General features: G+C 38.7%; 1 protein-coding gene across 2 annotated transcripts; it reads right to left on the reverse strand.

Moving 5' to 3' along the window:
• Positions 1 to 2,629: 2,629 nt before the first annotated feature.
• LOC113440476 (matrix metalloproteinase-20) lies at positions 2,630 to 24,538 on the reverse strand. 2 transcript variants are annotated; one of them, XM_026706896.2, is made up of 10 exons: positions 24,334 to 24,538; positions 21,047 to 21,291; positions 16,892 to 17,040; positions 15,544 to 15,669; positions 13,771 to 13,932; positions 10,891 to 11,041; positions 8,463 to 8,599; positions 6,405 to 6,561; positions 5,398 to 5,501; positions 2,630 to 3,750 (listed from the first exon to the last, which is right to left on the reverse strand). In XM_026706896.2, exons 1-10 carry the CDS (start codon positions 24,457 to 24,459, stop codon positions 3,650 to 3,652), a joined length of 1,458 nt encoding a protein of 485 aa, XP_026562681.1. In that variant the 5' UTR covers positions 24,460 to 24,538; the 3' UTR covers positions 2,630 to 3,649. The 2 variants fall into 2 exon arrangements, with proteins under 2 accessions (XP_026562681.1, XP_087793212.1); XM_087937086.1 differs by having other exon boundaries at positions 21,047 to 21,174; positions 24,334 to 24,492.
• Between the last annotated feature and the right edge of the window lie 274 nt (positions 24,539 to 24,812).

Below are 24,812 nucleotides of genomic sequence, written 5' to 3' on the forward strand. Positions count from 1 at the left end.
TGCAATATATAATTTTATGTACTATACTTAGATCGGACCGAAGGCAGCATAGTTCTAGGTTATCTAGGTCTAGAATTTCAAGTCTGGTGGCATAAGGTATTCTGCAATGAGTAGAGGAGTGTAGAACTTGTCTTGTGAAATATTTCTGGACTTTCCCAACTGTATTAATATCAGATATGTAATGCGGGTTCCAGATTGATGAGCTGTATTCAAGTATTGGTCTAGCAAATGTTTTGTATGCTCTAGTTAGTGGTGTGATATGTACAGTTGTACAACTGTACAATATGTATAGTTGCCTCCTAAAAAAGCACCTTTGGGACAACCATGATCTGGATGACTGAGAATCTCTAAAGAGTCTTGAGCTTTCCTTTGTCAGGTGGGCCCACAATATTTGCTGATGTCGTCACTCCATTTTATTTTAAGTCTCTTTTGTGGACGCTTTTTATCAAGTGAAATCTATTCCATGACTGCCTTGGCTCACCTGCCATCAGTTCTTCTTACGGTATGACCAGCCCATTTTCATTTCAATTCTTTTACTCTTTTGATGACATCGTATATTTTTGTTTGTTTTCTAATCCACTTGCAGGTCTTTCTATCTTGTCTAGTGACATCAAGCATGTATCTTTCCATGGCTCTTTGCGCCACTCATAGCTTTTGTATTGATTGTGAGGTTAGTGTCCATGTTTCACTGGCATATGTTAGAACAGGTAGCATATTACAAAACAGGTGGAACCAGGGGTGGGATTCAGCCGATTGGGACTGGTTCGGGTGAACCGTATGTTAAATTTACATCTGGTTCACTGAAGCAGTAGTTGAACTGACCGGCTGGCCCTGCCCACCCCAACCCACCCCTCCAAGGAGTCTCCACACAGCCCATTTTGGATGCAGGGTCTACATGGAGGCTCTGGGAGGGCGAAAAATGGGCCTTCTGGAAGTCCGGATATGGGCCTGTTTCTGGCTTCTGGAGGGCCTCCAGACCCCAGGGGAGGCCATTTTCACCCTTCCAGAGGCCCAAAGGAAGCCTCTGGACCCTGGGGAAAGTGAAAAATGGCCCTCCTGGAAATTCCGGTAGGCCACGCCCACCCAGCAACCAGGCAGCAAATCAGTTACTGGGATTTTCAAATCCCACCCCTGGGTGGAACCTCCTGTAATTTGTAAATCATGCTTCTATCAATGCAGTATTTTTGCAGTTGTATCATACCAGTGGTTTGTATTCAATAAGTAATTATATTTTAATCCGATTAGAAATGTTACTATTTATAATCAAACCTGGATTGTGTCAGATTGGAATAAAGTAAAGCAGTGTGATTTATGATAAGAAAGGAAAAGGGAAAGAAGAAGGGGGAAGTTTAAATTATATTGCACCCATATGGTTCTACATTATATGGCAGATAGTAGCTATGTTAATATAAAGGGGAAAAAATGTGTGAGAATGCATTCTGATCCACTTTCACGCAGAAAGATTACTTTTTGAGCTGGGGCAAATCACAGAGTTTTAATTATCTATCAATTCTTTGTGAAAAAAGAAAGGAAGGAGCAACCATTCCAATGTTCTAATTTCTTTACAGGAAAATTGAAAAAAGAAAGAAAGAAAAAGGAACCAAAATAAACAACGATAACCCAGTAAATGATGATCTATAAAACAATATTTTATATACAGTAAAAACACAGCTTTCATGGGATTGGACAAGAGTTCAAATTGTTCCCTTTCCAAAGTAGTGTTTTTGTATTGGTTCTATATCAGAACAGTCCCAAATTCACAATTGTCATGAAACTTCTTTGATTGGCAGGAGTGGTTCACCCAGGCATATGTTTTCCCCCTGCCCCCTTCATAGTTCTAACCTCCGTCATTATTTTTTAGTGGATTATTTTCCAGAAGCTGATATTCAGAAACAAACAAACCCTCAAACCAAACAAAAACAAATTAAAAAGCAAACATGAGGTTTGGCCCTTGGTATCCATATAGTAATATAAAGTTATTATATATTTAATTTAGGCTTTAATTAAATTAAATCTCATTTAAGGACCATTGCTTTTACTCTGCAGATAGTTTATTCATGTAATTTTGTTTTATCTATAATAAACTATCCTCAAATAGATTTTTTTTCTTCAAATAGAACAATATAAAATACAAAATAGACAATTTAAATAAATTTGTCGGAAACAGCATAGGGTCTCCTGCTCAAGCAGAGGATTAGAAGGCCAAAGTCCCTTCCAATTTTGTTATTCTCTGTTCTGTAATTTGAGAGCAATAATAAGGATTAAATAATAATGATTAAATTCTTAGATACTTTAAAGCACATATAAAAATTGGCGCTTTGATTTCATGGTTGTGGCTGCCATCTTGAATTTTTGACATTTCCCACTGTGGACAACTCTGTAAACATTCATGACTAATTTGGAAACTTGTACCAGTTTTGGATAAGTAGATTAACTGGTGGGCCCCAAAATGCACATCTATCAAAAACAGCAAAAATGTCAGAATTAGGCTTTGAGATTAATCACACAAACCCTTTCCTGCAACAAATAATCCTCCTTGAATGTTCTTTTACTCATGGAAGGAAAAGGAGCACCACTGGAAGGGTTTACAGCTCCTCAAACACAAAGGCAAGCAAGTACATTGGTTCCAGACAAGAAATGGTATTTGTTCTACCTGTTCTCGGAAGAAACATAATATCCTGTTAGAATCAAGAAGTTTACAATCTTCTTAGGAGTTGAGCATAGCTCTAAAACTGTAAAAACAAAGCTCTTGAGGAATACTTACACCCTCCAAAATTTTCTTGCAGGTAATGAATTGGGGAAGAGCCATTTGGTTAGTGGTTAAGGCTAGAAATCACGAGACCTTGAGCTCTGGTCCTATCCAGGCATGAAACCAACTGGGTGAACTTGGGCCAGTCATTGTATCAGCCCTAGGAAAAAGGCAATGGCAAACCACTTTGAAATCTTGCCAAGAAAGCTGCAGGGTGTCAGCTTTGAATACTTTCTGGATGCTTGACACAGGGATTTGTCCAGGCATTTCCAACAGTCAAAGATTGTTTCAAAGAGAAAAAAAGAAAGAAAAGAAAGAAAAAATGAACTGGGGAAGACTTAAGAGGCTTTGGAAACTGGTGGACAATATTTTTTTTTTGGCCTCAAAAACGTCAGACATTTGAGGACTGTTGTCACTAATGTCCCTTACTCTGGCTTCTGTCACAAACCAACAATGGTACACACTGGCCACATCATATCCTCTGGAGGATTGTGTTATTAATACATGCTGTTGATGAGGAATTATGGATAAAAACATAACATAATCACTTGGGGCTATTTAGAAAAGGCATAGAAGCAAGGGAACGGCATCTGATAAGAAAATACAGATGTTATCACTTCTTCATTTTATCTGAACATATCAGGTAAGGATTTCTAATGACATATTCAATTGATTTGGCCATCTCTGAATAGGGAATGATCATAGTTACTAAAATTCTATTCTTTGAATTGTTTTCTTTTGCTTTCTTTTCTTCACTGGATTTGAGCTACAACACGGTGCCCTGTAGTCATTTTTCTAAATATAAAACCAGAAGGACTGCAATTCTTTCCTTCTGGTTGATCATGCCTTGGTTTCTGCATCGGCTGGCACATTTGTCATCCTCTTTATGGTCACTTTAGATCAGCAGCCCACCCAAGAGCTGGATTTCACAATGTTAACCACATCTTCCTTTTCTCTGTCATATTTATAGGCTTTGGGGCCTGAAAAGAAGTAAATGAAGCCTAAAAAAAGGAAAGGAAAAAAAAGAGAGAAAGATTCAAAGAAATGTCTATTGTTGTGGATAGATAGAATTCTTTATTGGCCAAGTGTGGTTGGACACACAAGGAATTTGTCTTGGTGCAAATACTCTCAGTATACATAAAAGAAAAGATACACGTGTCAAGAGTCAAGAATCATAAGGTACAACACTCAATAATAGTCATAGGGTACAATAAGCAATGAAATCATACGAGGAAACAGTCAGTATAAATCATAAGGATACAAGCAACAAAGTTACAGTCATACAGTCACAAGTGGGAGGGGATGGGTGATAAGGAGTGATGAGAAGATTAACAGTAACAGTAGTGCAGACTTTGTTATTTATTAGGATTGGGATATAGCCAATCTATCATAGATTATACAATACTGGGTCATGATATTTCTATCTACAAATCTATTAAGTCATTTTTTCTATTTATAAAGGAATATACAACCGCAAACCAAAAGAATTTTAATTACATTAAAGGCATTTTTTGCTACTCCATCAGCCTTCTTTGATGGAGTGTCAGTTGTGTTGGGACAGTGAGTTCCAGAATACGTCATTTGGGAAACGAATGAAGAAGTGGTTGTTTTCCCTTGGGGAACAGAGTGATTTTGGAACCCCCTTGTACTGCTTTGTTTTGTTTTGGTCTTGTTTTGAATATATTTTTGTCTGTTCGTTAGTTAGAATAGAATAAAAGAGTTGGAAGGGACCTTGGAGGTCTTCCAGTTCAACCCCATGCTTAGGCAGGAAACCCTACAGCACTTCAGACAAATGGTTATCCAATCTCTTCTTAAAAACTTCCAGTGTTGGAGCATTTACTACTTCTGGAGGCAAGTTGTTCCACTGATTAATTGTTCTCACTGTCAGGAAATTTCTCCTTAATTCTAAGTTGGTTCTCTCCTTGATTAGTTTTCATCCATTGCTTCTTGTCCTGCCCTCAGGTGCTTTGGAGAATAGCTTGTCTCCCTCTTCTTTGTGGCAGCCCCTGAGATATTGGAACCCTGCTATCATGTCTTCCCTAGTCCTTCTTTTCATTAAACTAGACATACCCAGTTCCTGCAACTGTTCTCTATATGCGTTAGCCTCCAGTCCTTTAATCATCTTTGTTGCTCTTCTCTGCACTCTTTCTAGAGTCTCAACATCTTTTGTACATTTCTCATTCTCTCTCTTTCCTTTCCCACATATAATAGCTTGCTGTTTGCTCAATTGTAGGTCTTTGTAAGTCAGGATACCTATACATTCAATTAATCAATCAATCCAATCAACCAATCAACCAACCAACCAATCATCAATCAGTCCCAACTATCATGGGCAGTTCTTGGACTTGCCTTGGGAACAGGAAATCCATTTTTAAGTCCTCTCCCTGCCCTCCCCTGTCTAATAACTAATTCATTGAGTTTGGCCTATTGACCTAATTACTCTACAATATTATATCATAAATAAAAGGAGGATGAGAAAAATACATACTCTAGAGTAAATGTATGTACAATGTAAAGAAAGTACGATTTGAAAATCAAAAACAAAGATGTCATGAAAAACATCCAGAAAAATTAAATGGCAAGAGCTTTTTACAAGAATGCTTTAAAAACATGCTTGAAACAAATCACATGACAGAGAAAATACTTACCATTAACTTCTACAGCAGCATCTATTCGACCATTAATTCCTGAAAATTCATCCTCAATGGTCTTTGGGGAGTCTTTGTCCATCTTTCGTTTTGTTTCATCATAGCTTGAAAAAAAGGAACATTATAACGAAGAAGTTCTATGTATAGATGTAATGTTTTGAAATAAATGTTACATAACGGTTGTGATGAACTTGGAAATTAATTTTGCTATAATTCTTGCAATATCACAGGGTTTAATTAAGTCTTTTTTCTAACTATGTCTTTGCCTTTTTTCTAAATATACACACTTTGAATCTGCACAACTTTTGACAATAGCATTTTAGTCATTACCATACCTCTAAGCAGAGAATTATAGCAAATATGTATGTGTATATGAAGGAAATATTTACCTTTATCTGTTCTTAATAGATCTTAATTCTTAATTCTATTTTCATTAATCTTAATTAGATATTTGGTGCCCTGCATTTGTCCATTTGTGGCATGACCTGTCTGTTTCTTTGGACATCATCTTTGATTAATGTGAAAGGTTTTGCAAAAGGAACTGAATCAATATTTGCTTATTAGGGCCAAGTTTTTAAATGCTACTCATTGATTAAAATCATGTTCCTATGCTATTTCAACATATTTTCTGGCAAGGCATGATTGCTCAGTTCATAAGTAATTAATCCAAGAAAAATCCAGTTTCAATCTGATTCCTGTAAGGAAATCTGTATTTGACACGTATGCATCTTTCCCTTTGTAAACTGATAAAGAAAGGAGAAATTTCAAGGCACGTCAGGAAAGAAACGATCCTATCACAATGAGAAATGTAAAAGTTGTGTAATTAAGGGTACAATCACACCTTTCTGTATGTTGGCAAAAATAGATGTGGGGTATCCCTTTTACTGGCTGAGGCAATATTAAGTAATATTAACAAGAAAATATTTTTCCCATGGTCCCTCGTTCAGCACTAAGGAACAAAATTTCATGATTATTTTAAAAGCTATTTTTATTAGGAGACAATAAACCTGTAAAATTCATCTTCTACAAAGAAGAGGGTCTTCTTTTCATCTCTCAGGTAGACAGCTGCATCTATGTGTGGCACATTTCTAGAAAATCCAAAATCTGTGATAGACCGAGGAGGACCCTGCATGTGGAAACCCTGGGTTGTCCAATAATGAGGACCTGGCAAAAGTAAATAAATAAAAATGAATAAATATAATGACCCTACATAACCTTGCACTAGTAATTTGAATTTCTAATATTTAATAAGATATCCTCAAGCACTTCCACACAGAGTTTCTTCACTGCTCTGGAATCAATTCAAACCTGTGTGATCATCTGCCATGATTAGTTTTCACAATTTTTGACTCAGTCTGAACAAAGCTGAAACTTTCATGGACCTATTGCAAGGTGTTAAAAACAGAGTAACAATTGTGCCCTTTGGCATAGATGTTGGTGGCACCCTCCTCTTCTAAGCTGCAGTTTCAATTTTTACAAATTTCACACTAAGCAACTTCAAATAATGATGCAAAGTAGAATAACAACAATTATTAATAGTACTATTATGTCAATTACAAAACGCAGCTTTACTTGGAGCAGCTTACATTTTGCAATAGCAACAAGAATAGCATTTAAACTTATATACCGCTTTATAATGCTTTATAGCCCTCTCTAAGCAGTTTATAGAGTCAGCCTATTGGCCCCAACAATTTTGGGTCTTCATTTTACTCACCTCAGTAGGATGGAAGTCTGAGTCAACCTTGAGCCTGGTGAGACTTGAACTGCTAAATTGCAGGTAGTTAGCAGAAGTAGCCTGCAGTATTGCACTCTAACCACTGCAGCACCCTGACTCAATGATTCCTTTAATATTATCAGACCACAACCTCTGCCTAGCCCAGCTCCTTGGGAGAGACTCGCTAAGCGGACAAAAATATCAAATCCAGTCTAAGTGCCTGGCTAACTGTGCAGCCAATCATAATAGTAGAAGCACATCAAAATATAGTGGGCTCCTTGGTGCTCTCTGGGTTTGGCTTTTGCTTTGCAGTTGTTTCATTAGGCAACACCCTCATCATCACAGCTAGAAAGGAGTTGGGCTTGCTCTCGGTTTATATACAAAAAGCTTGCTCTGGTGGAGGTACTGGTGGAGGTACTGTTTTCTTCTTCATAGTTCCTTGATTAGGCTGTTGTTTACTGTTCAATTGTTTGTCTAAGTGGGTAGTTCCTTGACTGGGGTATTCTTTACTGCTTGATTAAGAGTCTAGTTGACACTCTTAACACTCTAGTGTAGGAGTGTCAAACTCAATTTCATTGAGGGCTAAATCAGGGTTGTGTTTGACCTCAGGGGAGCCAAGTTAGTGTGGCTGGGGTGGGTGTGGCCAGGATGGGTGTGGCCAGCTTGACATCCTGCAGCCTGCGTGTGGCCCTCCTGGGCTCCGTTTTTGGCTGTGACAGCCTTCTGCCAGTGAAAATGGAGCCTGGGAAGGCCTCATGTGGCCCTCACAGGCTCTGCTTTTGCTGGCAGAGGGCTGCAGGAGGCCCTGCACACAGCCCTCCCATGCTCCATTTTCACTGGCAGGTACTGTGGGCCAGTCCTTTGCTCTTTCCAGAGTGGCCCCATGGACCAGATCTAAGCACTCCATGGGCCGCAACTGGCCTGCGGGCCTTGAGTTTGGCACCCCTGACTTAGTGTTAATCTTGGGGTTAATCTGGGTGTTGATTGCTGCAAAACAGCAGTCTTCGTTATTATTGACACTTTTTCTCCAGAAACTCCTTCAAAATAATGTAGCGTTAGATGATTGTCTATAAGTTAAATATAATTCATCAGGGAAATGCAATGTTTCCTGCTTGTGACTGAAAAAGAGCAACGGCTAGTGGAAATTTTCTTTTATCTCTGCGTCCACTGTATTGCCAGTACAGGCCTGGTAATTATATGGGGCAGAAGCATAGTTAATAGCAGTCTTTCACCCAAGACTGATTTTAAGGTAAACTAGAACCTTGGTTAAAGGTTACCATTACACAAATGATGAATACGCATTCACAGTTTTCTAAGAAAACAACTCCAAATGTTTTCAAAATTAACCGACCCTTGAAAAAAAAAGCGATGCCTCTCTCAGCTATTTCATAGGCTGCATCCACATTTGACATGAGCTGAGGGAAAGAGCTGGTAATGCTGAGTGGTTGCACATGGCTTGTGAGTTGAGCCTGCCTTCTCCAGAAGTACCTGTTGAGAGGGAGAAAGAAGAAGAAGAAGAAGAAGAAGAAGAAGAAGAAGAAGAAGAAGAAGAAGAAGAAGAAGAAGAAGAAGAAGAAGAAGAAGAAGAAGAAGAAGAAGAAGAAGAAGAAGAAGAAGAAGAAGAAGAAGAAGAAGAAGAAGAAGAAGAAGAAGAAGAAGAAGAAGAAAGAGGATGTTTACTGCACAGCAAACATCCCCTGGGACTTTTGGTAGGACATGATGATGAGCTTGCAAAAGAACTCTATGGGAAGCTTGCTTATTCATAAAATAGGTGCTATGTTGAGCTTGATCAATCACAAATACACATTTAACCACCTAGCTAACCAATATGAGAATTAGGGGCATCCAGAGAGAAGCCAAAAGGCCAATGTGATAGATACAACTATGCATTTCAAGTTTTGCCTCCCCTTTATATATACAGTATGTGTGGCATTGAAACCAGAATTCTACTTCTGCTTCATGCAGGAGTGAATTTGGGCCGGTCATTATGTCTCAGCACTAGGAAGAATGAGGCAATGGCAAACCACTTCTAAAAATGTTACTGAGGAAACAGTAGGGTGAGGTCAAAATCCACCCCTCATATCTATTAAAAATTGAGGGAAAATAAGAAGCCTGGAAAGGAAGTGTCTAGAGGATATGGTATTCATAAACAATGTGTTGTCTATTGTTTACCTTGAAGGAAGTTTTAACATTGGGAAGTTAGGATTTCGGTTCACTACTAGAAGATGATTCTGACCAATAATTTTGGTTGCAAAGCAGTTCCCAAAATAAAATGAAAGCAAGCAAAACCAATATAAACAAAGAAATTCTAATTTTAATTTGGTTGCATTAAGGCAGAATTTTATACCTATTGTCTTGGTTTAAAAAGAGGGGCCGAAAATTAGAGATGAAAAATAACAGAAAGATTCAGATAAAAGTAATTTCCTTGCCCTTGCCCCCAAGACCTTTATTGAAATTCAGAGAAAAATGGGGATTGGGATTGTCTCATCTTTATTTTCCTAGTATTGCACCATAGTACTCATCCACCCACATCTCTACACAGACTACTCACACAACACAGACAAACAAATGGTCATGTTATCATCTAGAAAATGAACACTTTGCTGAGATGCCAAAAACAATAATTCATACTCTTGTACCTTCTTATTTAGACTACTGCAATTTGTCTTGTGCAGGGCTGCGTTTGAACATGACACAAAGCTGAAGAAGGCCTAGAATAACTCAAGGCCCGGATCCAGCCTGTGAGGTGCCTAAATTTGGCCTGTGGGGCCAGCCTGGAAATAGCAAAGACCCGTTTTTGGCCTGGACAGCCTCCTGCAGCACTCTGCCAGCCAAAATGGGGCACGGGGGAGGAGGGGTGCAAAATGCTGCAGGAGACCATCCAGGCTGTTTCCCCATCTGGCCCATGGAAAACTACAGTGCTGATCCGGCCCTCAAAGAAATCCAGTTTGACACCCTTGATCTAGAATGTGGCCTAGCATTGGCTAGTCAGTTGAATGACACTTGTCCGGCAGACCCAGCCTTGACTGATAGTAGATTTCTGAGCCAAGGGACTGCTGCTTATCTATAAACTCCTCTATGGATTGTCTTTTTCAGGTAGAATCTATCTGCCCTACACAATCTAGTAAGGAGAGGATGCTCCAGGATCCAGTCAGATAGAGATTGGGGGGCTGAGATCCAGAGAATGATATTCTCAGCATTAGCCCCCTTACTCTGGATCAATTTCCCTGCCCAAGATAGATATGCTGAATGGCCTTTTACAAAATGGTGAAAACAATACTCTTCAGGGTGTGTGTGTGTGTTATTCTGTAACAACAGTTTTTAGTCACAGTTTTTAGTAACAGCACTGATTGCTTTTAAGGGCTTGATTCTGTCTTTTATTGATGTTTTATTTCTAGAAGTGTGAGAACAGGCAGCACAGAAAAAACATCTTTATGTGAGTCATTGTGTATCTCGCTCCTTTTTCTCTACTAGACACCATAGAAGTCATATCTAATGGCAAAATTGTTGAGTCATTCCACAGCAGGAAGCTGAAAGAGCGGAGTTTTAGATTTATTTATTTTTTTCAGAACCAAAAGTTGTGTGTGAAACAATCTTCTGAAAGGGGATGTTGCCTTTATTCCCCAAAAGGGAATTTGAACTTAAATGGCTATATCTGGTTCATACAGCTAGAAACTGGCCTTCCTGAAAAAAAAAAACAGGACCGTATTCCTCTTCTAGAAATCAAACTGGTAATATTCTACTGTCACTGGGACCTTGGATAAAGAAAAGACACTTGCCTGTCTTTGAAGAAAAGTAACTCTTTCCCCAGCATTGTCACAGCATCAAATGAAAATTTGGAGTCGCAATGATCTGGATTGTATGGGGTTGGTAGTTTGGAAGTAGGTTGACGTGAAACCTGAGGCTTTCGGGATCCAAATTCCCTTGGCCCTAGAAGAAGATACAGATTCTCTTTGAATTAGGAGTGAAAACTCATTGTAAGACTAGTATGTAGCTGATATGTGTATTATTTATGCATTCACATTTGTGATCCTCTAAACTTAGATGGATGGGTGGATAGATAGATAGATAGATAGATAGATAGGTTGGTAGGTAGGTAGGTAGGTAGATAAATCAAGGGTGGGCTGCTGAGAGTTCTCAAGGGCTTGGGAGACCCTCTAGGTAAGATTCTGCACAGTTTGGAAAACCCCCAAATCCCACTCTTGGCTGCCCCCCCCATCCCTCCCACGGCCTGTTTTGGATACAGCTAAGTACAGGGCACACGAGGAGGCTCACAGAGAGTGAAAAACAGTCCTCTTGGAAGTTCAAGAAGGCTGGAAAGGGCCTATTTTCAGCTTCCAGAGAGCCTCCGGAACCCAGGGAGGCTGTTTTCGCCCTCCCGGAGGCTTGAGGAAAGCCTCTGGGGCCCAGGGAGGGCAAAAACACCCCCCCACCATGGTGCAAGAGGCTGACTAGGCCACGCCCACCATGCCCATGCCCATCCATCAACTGGGCAGAGAACCTGTTGCTAAAATTTTTGAAGCCCACCCCTGAGATAGATAGATGACATATAGAATTTATGTTAGATTATATATAAATATATTGAATCTGTATGTTAATCTCTTGAATTGTCAAGAGATTGCCAAATGGATTTAGTAATTGTCTTATTTAATAGCATAAATCTGAAACAAAATTCCAGAATTTTTGCACAAGATCAGTTCTTGGGAATGTTATCGGCATGACTAAATGGCAAAGGCTCAGGGAACACTGTTACCTTCCCATCAAAGATGGTCCCTATTTTTCTACTTGCATGTTTAAAATATATTTTTTAATAATTTTATTCTAGAAAAAACATTTATTTGACACACATTTAAAACAGACAAATCAACACACACCCACATATATATACATATATATATATATTTTACAGCATATATTGAGCAATGGTTAATTTTTTTTCTTTATCTTTATCATTGACGAGATCAGCCTTGTTATAATAACTCGTTTGTTCTTTTAATGTTTTAATTTCTCTATATAGTTTATGATTAAATGCATGTCTTCTGTCATTTCTATAACTTATCCAAATATCAAATATTACCTTTTCTTTAACCACTCATACCAAACATTCCATATTTCATAATAGTCACTATCTTGTTTATTTTTTAACAATTTGGTTAGGCTTTCCATCTCAGTGCGTTCATGTATTTTTTTAATTACCATATCCTCTGAAGGAATGGAATACAGTTTCCAGTTTTGTGTGTAGGTTATTCTGGCCGCAGTTATGATGTGCAAATTAAATATTGATATTTTTTCTCCATGTTTAAATCTATCAAACTTAGCAGAAAGGTTTCGGGTTCAAGTTTTAAATTTTGTTTTGTTGTATTTAAAATCCAATTTCTAATATTTCTCCAAAATTTCTGAGCTCATGGGCAAGTCCACCGCATGTGAAAATATGTTCCTTGTGCATGGTTACATTTCCAACAATTGGGTGGCAGGCTGGGGAACATCTTAGCCAGTCTCGCAGGAGGTAGGTGCCAGCGATGAACCATTTTATATAAGTATTCTTTATACGGGACTGACATGGTTAATTTGTAATTTGTTTGTTTGCCAAATGTGTTTCCACTTATCTAATTCAATACTATGACCCACATTTTTAGCCCAAATTATCATAGATTCTGTGACTGCTTCTTCTTTTAATTTGTAGTCCAAAAGATATTTATGTTTTACCAGTTGTTTTCTTTTCCTCTCCTAGCCATATTTTGTCTAATTCTTGTGGGTCATATTAAAGTCAAATTGTTCTCTATCTTTTTTATAATGGGTTTGTATTTGTGCAAAGGGCCACCATGCCATCTCCTTTCCTTGAATTTGTATTTGGTTCCTATTTTTAAGCTCTCCAGTGTCATATAATAAATCTTTATACCTGACAATATTTTCATAACCCAATACATTTGGATGTGTGACTGCTTCCAATGTAGATAGCCACAATGGAACCTTTGGATAGTGGTTTTTTTTAATCTTTCCCCAGATATTAAACATGGTGCCTTTGGAAATATGAATGTTGTTTAGATTTTCCATCCCACATGAAGGCGTGCCAGCCAAGTTGGAGATCAAAACCTTCTAATACTAATAACTGTCTATTTTCTAATTTAACCCAATCCTTAAGCCAGTTTACTATAGCAGCATCATAATATAATTCCAAATCTGGAAGGTGAAATCCTCCTTTTCTCTTGGCATCCTGTAATAATTTATATTTCACTCTGGGTTTTTTCCTCTGCCATATAAATTTAGATGTACATTTGTTTAATTCTACAAAAAATTTATTTTCCAGCTTGACTGGCACTGTCTACTTGCATTTTTTATGTGCGTTTGAACTGCTAAGTTGGCAGAAGCTGAGACAAGTAATGGGAGCTCACTCCATTACACTAGGGATTCGAACTGCTGAACTGCCAGCCTTTCGATTGACAAGTTCAGCATCTTAGCTACCGACCCACCACATCTCTTACTTAATATTATTATGTCCTACTTTAGAGACAGCACTGCACAAATAAAGAACGCAAATGTTTTGCATGAGTTACTAAAAAAAAAAAAGAAGAACTAGTTGTAAGGAGGTAAATAAATTAAATCTAAAGAATTTAAAATGTTAAGAGGAAAACTTAAAAAGAAAAAGCAATATGTGTTACCATATAATGCCTGAATCCCTTTCACATCATCTTTCGGGAGTCGGTAACTAAAGGGATGCTGATATTTGTAGGTTGGATACATCAAAGATGATGGATCGGTAGAATGGGCAAGGCCCAATGCGTGGCCAAATTCATGAGCAGCAACAGTGAATAAGTTGAATCCTATATTATAACAAAATATAATGTTAATATTAATAAAAGCTATAGGTTTGTTGGATTCCTTGCTACTGATTGTGATAATTAGGGATCACTTGAGTTGAATGCTAAAAGCCAATAGTCTTAACTTTATTGTCCTTTATTGTCCTATAATAATTTGGTGATACATATATATATATGTATCATATATGTATCATATATATATATGTTGCTACAACTTTAAAAGCACAACTATAATGACGTGGGAAAATACCCAAACAAAGCTGAATACCATACATCAGTGGTCCCCAACCTTTTTTGTGCCACGGCCTGTTACCGGCATCACAAAATGATCTGCGGCCCAGTACTGGCATCAGCATGCATGACAAGGCAAGGTGAGCAGAGCGACCAGCCAGCCAGCCATCCCCCGCTTCTCCCCGCCACCTTCAACTCCTCCTTTGTACCTTTGTCGATGGGCTTCGCTTCGGGACAGCTTCAGGATGGTCGCTCGGCTCTCCTTGCCTTGGGTGCTGAAAGAATCCTCATGCCTTAGTTTTGTTCGAAGCCCCCCCCTTTGATGAAACTAAGGCATGAGGATTCCTTCAGGACCCAAACGCCACTTTCCAACCGGAAAAGCTCACCTGGAAGTACTTTCTCATCAAACAAGATGGTGGCGCCCAGCAAACCGGCGGCCCAGTAGGAAATGTTCCACGGACCGGTACCGGTCCACGGCCCAGTGGTTGGGGACCACTGCCATACATGTAAGTACCCATGAAAACTTAAGAATACACACACACACACACACACATATATATATGCATACTTATATATAAACACACACACACACATATATTGCAGAATATTGCATATGATACCATTGTACAAACAGAGGTGGATACTGGACTGTATAGTAAATACAAAAATAAATATTTCCTCTCTTTAATTACTTTTCATTTAGAGCTTTCATTCCATGCTTAGCATGATTACTGTCAACAACAACAGCAATTTAAGATTTCAAATTTACAAAAAAGGATGGCATTCTATGCTATTTTCACAGGAATTGCTAATTCTTTGAAAAAAGAAGGATATTTATATTCTGGGCTGCTGCAGAATCAAGCTTTGTAAGTCATTGTTATCAATGAAAAAGAATTTTTGTAGGTCAGGGCTGAAATGAACGTTCTCTGAGCTGGGATGTCACCTAGTTTGGGTAATGATATGTCTGCAAGAAAACAACCAAGCTCAGAGACCACCCAGGACCCCTTAAGTCAATGTTCATGTAATTTAGCTGTTTTTTCACAAAATATAGCTTTTGAGCATTTTTATACATGAAGTACAAGCCATATGTTAAGGGGATTGCTAAACCCATTCACCTATAAGCAATTGATAGCTCTGATCTTCCATGGTCGGGAAGTACTGTATCTAGAAATCAAGAAAGATCTAACCTATTGAAGCTGCTGAAAAGCAAATTTTTTATCAGTTGAACTAAACTCTGTGCATCACAATACATAGTGACTTGAGAGCTAAATCCTTTTTTCAATTCATGTACAGTCACTTGCATATTTATTTATACAGAGGATTGGTTTTGAACAAATTGCCTTTTCAAAGTATTTTCAGATTAGTGTACAGTTTTATACCTACCATTCATCCCCATCGTCCACTTCTCTGCATTGTCAAAATGAGTGTCTCCACCCAGTCCTTCCCCAGGTGCAAAAGCGTGGGCTAAGGTCCCTCGTGGCCCATCAAATGGGTAGGAGTCCCCATGGTCTATCAGAATATAAAAACAAAGTGGGACCTTTAAATAATACGAGAGTTGGAATATAATCTGAACTGCACAATAATTTTTCTGTTCTTAGTATACTAGAATTCTATAAAGGGAAGAGGTTCCATAGAATTTGGCAATGACTGTAGAATTGCTACCAAATAAATCAGTGACGCGGTGGCTCAGTGGCTAAGACACTGAGCTTGTTGATCAGAAAGGTTGGCAATTCAGCGGTTCGAATCCTTAGCACCACGTAATGGAGTGAGCTCCGTTACTTGTCCCAGCTTCTGCCAACCTAGCAGTTCGAAAGCATGTAAAAATGCATGTAGAAAAATAGGGACCACTTTGGTGGGAAGGTAAAAGCCTTCAGCTGGCTTCAGACAGGCAAGCTGAATTTGGGAAGCTGGGTTCACCTTATGATCACACAATCCACTTAACGACCATGGTGATTCATTTAATGACAGCATTAAAATGATCATAAAAAGACATAGGGTCACATGATTTTACTACTGCAACAATTTACAATGGAAATCGATGTAAGTCAAGGATTATCTATATATTTCAAAGGGCTACGGAGGATCACTTTACAAATTGATTTAAAAGTGTGAAATTTGATAGATTCTTATCAAAATAGGAGCCAGATAAATTTCTTCCCTCATCTTCTACTTATATTTTTATATTTTTCTGTATCTCTACCAACCCTGCACCTTAGCAGCCATTGCAGGGGTGCCAAACTTAAGGTTTGGGGGCTGGATCCAGCCCACAGGGTACTTAGATCTGACCCATGGGCCTGCCCTGGAAACACCAAAGGACTGCCTCGTGGTATTTCTGGCAGCTGAAAACGGAGCTTGGGAGTCCATTTTCACTGGCATAGGGTTGCAGGAGGCTGTGGCAACAGAAAGCAGAGCTTGGGAGCCTGTTTTCACTGGCAGAGCACTCAGGCCACCACAGCCGCCCCCGACTAGAGTGACAACAATCTGACCATGCACCCCCCCCCAGGTCAAACACAACCTTTATGCAGCCCTCCACGAAATCGAGTTTGACACCCCATAGCTTTTGGCTAAGAAACATAAGTGCCTTTCCCTTTCCAACCCAAAAGGGCTTATAAATTCAATAGTTGCATTATCTGAAAAAGTTCTCAGCTCTTTCCCAGGATAAACTTAGTCTATTAAGAACAAAGGCAAATATCTGAAATTCAGTATGATGGATAGGACTAAGAGCAGTTACCTCCATTTTCAAATGATATCATGATATCTGCTTCTCCTGTTTTTGCCCTGATGAAGCTCAACGGGGCAGCAGCGCTCCATGTTCTCAGACCCATCTCCACAGCCTTATCAACATCTGCCTGAGGTAGGCTAGAGGTGTATTTTTTTATTCTGTGGAGAAGAAGGCACATGTAAGAGATGACCAGGCTGAGCCCAAGGGAGGGATTAAATGGGTCATCGGTCTCAAATCCCTTCATGCCCACACAAGAGATCAAAGTCCAGCTCACCTGGAATTCCATTTATTCTTATCTACCACCAATTTGCTTTGGCTGTTAGTAGTTCAGATTCTTGTAAAGCGCTTAAGCTTGCAATAAGCCTATACATTCATTTGAATGGCCTGAACTCTTGTCCCAAAGATGGTTTTTCAAGAGGCAACTGGACGTTCTTGTTTTTCTTTGAAAGCATTTCGCTTCTCATCCAAGAAGGTCCAATTTGCTTTGACTGTTAGTAGGTCAGATTCTTGGAAAGCGCTTAAGCTTGCAATAAACCTATACATTCATTTGAACAGCCCGAACTCTTGTCCCAAAGGTGCTTTTCAAGACGCAACTGACTTTCTTGTTTTTCTTTGGAGATGTTTCGCTTGGATGGGAAGCGAAACATCTTCAAAGAAAAACAAGAAAGCCCAGTTGCCTCCTGAAAAAGTACCTTTGGGACAACCATGTCCCAGATGACTGAGACTGAGACATTTGCCTGAACTCTTGATTTATTTCTGGATATACCTATGAAAAGCTGGGAGTGAGGCAGTATGTAGCCAGGTAGGGGAAAGCGTTTCAGCGTACGTGAAGCAGTTATAAAGCAATCGTAGTTATCGTGATCCTTAGAGCAAAAAGCCAAAATGGATATCAAGGCAAGGTTTTTATTTAGAAGTGCAAATTCTTGAGGTTTTCGGAATTCTTCATCAGGCATATGAAGATAGCAAAAGGAAAAGGCAGAGAAGAAAAAAAAATATTTTCATCTATGGAACATGGAATTACAATTAACACTAAACAGTGACTGTGCAAAGTTATAGCAGCACTGAAAAAATGATTTATGACCGTTTTATGACCAGGCTCACCTTTTGTGGCCTTCTGACAAGCAGCAAAATCAATGGGGAAGCCAGATTCACTTAACAACTGTGCTACTAGCTTAATAACTGAAGTGATTCACTTAGCAACAATGGTAAGGACGTTCGTAAAATGGGGCAAATATGCTTAACTGTCATGTTTAGCAATGGAAATTGTGGGCACAATTGTAGTCGTAAGTTGAGGATTACCTGTATTGTTTATTTTGAAAAGAAATTGGATAAAACAAATCTGTGAAAAAAATATTGCATGGGAACACTTTAAATTTAATAGATGGAAAATCCTATAAACAGTAGTTTATAGTTTAAAGCCCCACAATTGTTTACAATAGTTTGCAGTGATGGTTTCAACTTTCACGCATCCTGTAGATGGTGCTCTAGTTATTTGTGAGTTTTTTTTTTGTTGAATCAATCATTCTGATGGCGTTGGTCCGAAGAAAATTGAATGTAATGTGCAGTCAAGTTTTCACGGGTATTTATATGTATGGTATTCAGCTTTGTTCGGGTATTTTCCCACCTCATTATAGTTGTGCTTTTAAAGTTGCAGCGACATCTTGGCAGAATCTCATCTGCCATCATCAGGCTTCTGTATTGTGTTCATCTGTGAGTCAGGCTTTCACAGCCGTTCCTGTTTTAAATTTGGTGCTAGCCTACTGCTGTGCCAGAATGGTTTTTTCTTCATCCTGATTGGTTGGGAGTCTTGGTCTGTGTTTATTGGTCTTGGAGTTTGCTGTGTTCTGCTTGATTGGTGTTTCTAATATCTTTTGTCTGTTTTGAAGCGTTTTTTTTTTTTTTTTCTTGATTGGCTGGCAACATTGTGTTTCCTGTATTGGAGGCTTTTAGTGCCGCTTGGCTTCAGGTAAACGGACGGCTAGCATTTATTAGGAAGCTAGGTTTCATTTGGGTGCCTGGTTGGGGTGTGTTTGATCTGGAGGTATCGGGGGGGGGGGAGGTCTGTTTGTGCCCAGGTGTTTGCCTGGCTTGTGGTGTGGAGATTATTTTGGTTTGTGAGTGCAGGTTTCCAGATAATTGACAGTCTGGTGGAGTCGCCTCTTCTATTCATGTTTTCAGGTCTTTTTTCAATCTCTATGGCTTCTCTGATAATTCTGTAGCTGGGGTTTTCTATAGTGGCTAGGGTTTTGGTGCCATTGAAGTCAATGCTATGACCTGTGGCTTTCATTTGTTGGACTAATGAAGAAGTGTGTTTCAGCTTTTTTACTGCATTTTTGTGTTCATCCAGGCGGGTACTTCTTCTATTGGTCTGTCCGATGTATGTGGCAGGGCATGATGTGCAGGGGACTTCATATATGCCTTTGTTTTCCAGCAAAGAGTTTTCCATAACCAGCAACATAAGCAAAGAGATCCAACAGAAGATCATCCCAAGAGAAAAATCTTCCAGATGCCCCAAACTATACGATCTCCCCAAAATACACAAAGAAGGCATATCTCTCAGACCCATAGTCAGCTCCAGAGGAGCACCACTACAAAACCTAGCCAAATACTTAGCAAAGCAGCTACAGCCCCATGCTGAAGCAGCAGCTTCACATGTACAAAACTCATACCACCTCTTTGAAATGATCAAAGATCTACACGTGGAACAAAAAGATCTGCTTGTAAGTTTCGACGTGGTTTCACTATTCACTCAAGTCCCAATAAAAGAAACTCTTGAAATCATCAAAAATAAATACCAACCACCCAAACACCTCATGGAACTAGCAGAACACTGCTTAACCAACACATATTTCATATACAAAGGACAAAGACACAAGCAAATTGAAGGAGCCCCTATGGGATCACCACTGTCACCCATCATTGCAAACCTGTTCATGGAAGAATTCGAATCCAGATCCCTAGCCCATGCCACCCACAAACCCAAACTATGGCTAAGATACATCGATAACACATTTGTTATTTGGCCCCATGGAAAAGAAAACCTAAAACAATTTCCTAACACACCTAAACAGCACATACCCAAAAATCACATTCACCATGGAAACGGAAACAAACAAACAATTACCATTCCTAGATGTACTAATCTACAAAAAAACAGATGGCACACTAGGACACAACACAGTTTGTCAGAACCAAATGCCTGGCAGACAAGACACACATAAAGACTGAACTATGCACCCTGGCTAAAATACTGACAGCCAACGGCTTCCACAAAAGCAAAATCACAGGCCTGATCCACAAAAACACACTTGAGACATAATGGAGACCTAGAAGATGAATTGACCTATAGAACAGCTGTTCTGCCCTACATAAGAGGTACTACAGACAAAATCAGTAAGATACTACACAAGCATCACATCAAGACTTCCTTCAAAACAGACAGAAAAATAGCAACCATCCTAAGAAACCCAAAAGATTAAATTGACCTGGAAAACCAAGGCATATATGATGTCCCCTGCACATCATGCCCTGCCACATACATCGGACAGAACAATAGAAGAAGAAGTACCCTCCTGGAGTCGTTAGGGCCACTTAGAGGTTTGTCTGTGTTCTCAGGTTCACCTGAGTAGTGCAAGTGAACTTTTTGGATGAGAAGCGAAACGTTTTCAAAGAAAAACCAGAAAGTCTAGTTGCCTCTTTAAAAAAAGCACCTTTGGGACAACCATGTCCCTGGTGACTGAGAATCTCCATAGATATCAGTTGGTATGTTTGTTAGTGAAGTCTGACCCCTTATGGTCATATCTTAGGGTAGTGGTCCCCAACCTTTTTGGAACCAATGACTGGTTTCGTGGAAGACAATTTATCCACAGACTTGGGGGTGGTGGTTCAGGTTTGCTTGCTTACCTGCTGCTCACCTCCAGCTGTGCTGCCCAGGAATTGGGGACCCCTGTCTTAGGAGAAATATTAAAATCCTATATGACCTAAGTACTGACATATACCATTTCTTCAGCCAATAAGTGAAAGACAGATTTTCTCACCTCTCTCAAATGGCAAATGTTGACATAGCTCTATAATCTGTAGTGTATAGACTACTGGAAAAACAGAAGGCATCTAAATCGCAGAATAGCAAATAATATTAATATTTCAAGACCATTAATTCATTACCTGTAGGTCAGTGTCCTTTTCTTCCACTTAGGTTCTCCTGGGAAAAGTCGATAGTTTGCTACATCTGGGACTCCACATCGAGGCCTCTTTATTATATCCATAGTGCTGTAGTCTAACTTCCCGGTGACCTTTAAACCAAAGAAAGCTTGCATCTGCTGGATTTTCCTTGTCGTGGAATTGCCGCCACTGATCATTTCTCCAACTGGGTGTCTTTCTTTTGGTGTGTAATATTTTTCAAAGTATTCCTAAGGGCAGAGAGCTAAAGGAGTAAGTTGTCCTCTTATACATCACCAACTCTCCCCTCAAAAAGGGGGAAGAGGAGATCAAAAACAAATGTACAGCTTTGCATAAAATTAGGAAGCCCTCATTTAAATACTGTATAGATCCATGTCTGCTATAATGATTGTGCTATATTAATTAATTAATTCATTCATTCATTCATTCATTCACCCTTCTTCTTTATAAATAATCTTCAATCAGGTTACAATGCAACAACCCAAAAGTACTATACTAAATCAGAGAGTGAAATCCTCAAACTAAATCTTGACAATATTAGACAAAACTTACAAAATGAGATAGGAATAAAACTCCAAACCTAGTTGAATAGTAGATTTGAATTGATTCCAATAGTTGCTAAATTCTCTGTATAATAAAGGTTGACATCACCATCATCATTATCATTATCGATATAATGTTTATGTGAATTGGTGCTCTGAATATTGTCTTCAATTGTTCAGATGTTTATTGTGGCCGGGAAACTTTAAAGCTCCTTATTCTGTTTGTAGAAGATGTTTTGAAGCAAAGATTATGTTTTAAGAAGTCTTTAAAAAGATACTTCTATAGCTATTTAAACTGGATATATAACTGAGAAATAAAATACATATATAGGTTTTTCAAGCCCAATGTGATATAGTTAATTAAATGACAATTTGTTGCTTTTAAAATGATGGTTCTAATCTCTGCATTTATAGTCTTCATTTAGTGAAGTAGCAAACAACAAAAGCGATAGTTTGCTTAATACAAGATGTATTAAACAAATCAAGGATGCAATGGATTTGCAATATGTATTAAATTATAATCATACATTAGCCACAGTGGCTTGGTTTACAAACTTGCAAAACTCAACTATATTGTGGCTCAGCACATTACATGGCTATTTTATCATTTATTAGACAATCTTCTCCAGCATGGAATTTCCTTGATGTGTTGGGACTGCAGCTCTCAAAATTATCAGTTGCCAACAGGTGATAATCTGGAAGCTGCAAGATTATTGAAATGTCTATCATTACTCTGTCAAGCAGACATATGTGTCTGGTGTCTATGTGCACAAGGGAAACAGATGAAATGTGCCTTATTATATTGTGATGTGAATTCCATGATTTACATATTTGTAAACCAAAGCATAAAAGCTTTACATCTTAACATGAAAATAGGAAGGTATTATTTTTTCTTTCTTACTAATATTTAGAGTTATGGCCATTCTAATGCAGGTTAATAATTTCCAAAATTGCTTTCCTAAAGTTATTACAATGTTATGGAAATTATTGCTCGAGTTTCCAATAACTTGACATTTCTAATGATCCATATAGTTGCAGGTTGCATAAAGGACATACTTAAGATTTAAAGCAAAATTCTGTTATATTTCCAGCCTGAGTCTTAAGACTTAAGACCCTGTTGACATTTAAAACATATTTTCCCCAATTGTATGGGAAAAGGAAATAACAAAACCACATGTCTTCTTCTAAATGGTGACAGTGGTATCATCATTTAGGATAGAAAGGCAGAGTTTCATTTATACAGCAGAATTGAAAAAAAATTGTCACATAATCTAAAAGACTTAAAACATCTTCCCTAATTTCTTCATAGAGCTATTAAGGGCAGAATCTAAAAATGACAACTTGTTTATCATAACATTTGAACAAAAAACATTTAGAGTAAGTCCTGTTGATACCTGCACAACATATTTTTGGTATATGTTAGGCAGATGATTAAGGGACTGGAAACTAAAACATTTGAAGAACGGTTGCAGGGATTGGGTGTGTCTAGTTAAATGAAAAGAAGGACTAGGGGTGCCATGATAGCAATATATTCCATAAAGAAGAGGAGGGTCAACCTATTTTCCAAAATACTTGAAGGCAGGACAAGAAGCAATGGATGGAAACTAACAGAGGAGTGAAGCAACCTAGAACTAAGGAGAAATTTCATGAAAGTTAGAACAATAGAATGGGTTGGACTAGAAGACCTCCAAGGACCCTTCCAACTATTCTATTCTATTCTGTTCTGTTCTGTTCTGTTCTGTTCTATTCTGTTCCGTTCCATTCCATTCCATTCCATTCAAAAAGCTTTCTATAAAGTCTCTGTGGAGAGCACTCTGACATATTGTCTGGGTGTGGCTCCACAGCTGAGGACAGGAAAACTGTACAGAGGGTGATAAACACAGCTCAAAAGATCATCGATTGCCCTTTGCCCTCCCTGGAAGACTTAGCCAGATCCCACTGCCAAAGCAGAATCAAGGCCATTATAAAAGACCCCTCACACCCTGGCAACCATCTTTTTGACCTGCTGCCGTCTGGATGGCATTTTAGGTCAATAAAATCCCACACCACTAGACTAACAAATAGTTTCTTTCCCTGGGCCATCCGAACCGCAAATAAACACAAAGTCACTACCTCATTAAGATGCGAAAAGATGTGAAATCTCAATACCTCATTCAGATGTATAATAACATATTACAGTACAATCCATCTCTTGTGTATTATACCCGGCTAAGCATTACAGTCAGTGTTGGATGTATATTTTGTGTATATTCGTAGATATTGTACTCTCAGATTGCAAATGGAGACGTGGGTACTCTATCTTTCTTATCTTCATTTTTAAGGGCTTTGGTTTTATTGTATTGCGAACAGCTGCTGGGTTGCATCCACAGTTCCGTTGTACTTGTACAATGACAATAAAGTTCTTCTAATTCTAATTCTTCTAATTCCATTTCTATTCCATTCCATTCTATTCATGGAACGACTTGCCTCCAGAGGTTGGGTGCTCCAACACTGGAGGGTTTTAAGAAGAGATTGGAGAACCATTTGTCTGAAATGGCATAGGTCTCTTGCTTGAGCAGGGGGTTTGACTAGAAGACCTCCAAGATCCCTTCCAACTCTGTTATTCTGTTCTGTTCAGTTATGCTAACAGTTAAGCCCAGTTCGGTTGAAAAATTCTATAGGATTTCAGCTTCCCAATGTATACCTAGAATTGTATACCTAAATCATTAAAACATGCAAACCATTACCAACCTGGGCAATGTAGAAATCACTCCAGTTAGATGTTTTTGGCAATGCGAAAAGAGCCGGGGCTGCAGCTGAGTATTTCAAAGAAAATATCAAAAGTAAAGCTGGGGAGAAGATGTAAAACAGCTCCATTTCTTCCTATATATGAAAAGTGGCTTGAGAAGAGCAGGCAAAGAGATCCCATTCTCCTTTTATAGAGGGAACCTAGTTTGGAAGCTAAGAGAGTCAAGATGACTCATGTCTCGGAAGGTAATTATACAGCTTAAAAGTTTGATGAAGGGGTAACACACCGGTACTTAGGTAGAGGAAAAGTTGGATTTCCCTCTAACGCATTAAAAACACAGCCAAGAAAGAAACACTGTAGAATGCTACAGAAATTCAGTATGTTGGATCCGAAACAGAACATCAATTTTATAACCGCGCTTATTGCTTGTCCACATTGCAATTACATCTACCGTCCCTTCTAAGAACCACTTCTCAATATC

The sequence above is a fragment of the Pseudonaja textilis genome, chromosome 7 (assembly GCF_049901715.1).
Source record: "Pseudonaja textilis isolate UNSWEBS1 chromosome 7, rPseTex1.2, whole genome shotgun sequence".
NCBI classification, from domain to species: Eukaryota; Metazoa; Chordata; class Lepidosauria; order Squamata; family Elapidae; genus Pseudonaja; species Pseudonaja textilis.

Excerpts from the sequence above, each read along its gene's own strand:
- LOC113440476 (XM_026706896.2), bottom strand. The coding sequence starts at position 24,459 with ATGGAGCTGTTTTACATCTTCTCCCCAGCTTTACTTTTGATATTTTCT. Across the intron at positions 8,600-10,890 it reads TTACTTTTCTTCAAAGACAG|GTACTTCTGGAGAAGGCAGG; the intron begins GCAAGTGTCTTT and ends CCCTCTCAACAG. Across the intron at positions 6,562-8,462 it reads CATCGCTTTTTTTTTCAAGG|GTCCTCATTATTGGACAACC; the intron begins GTCGGTTAATTT and ends TACTTTTGCCAG.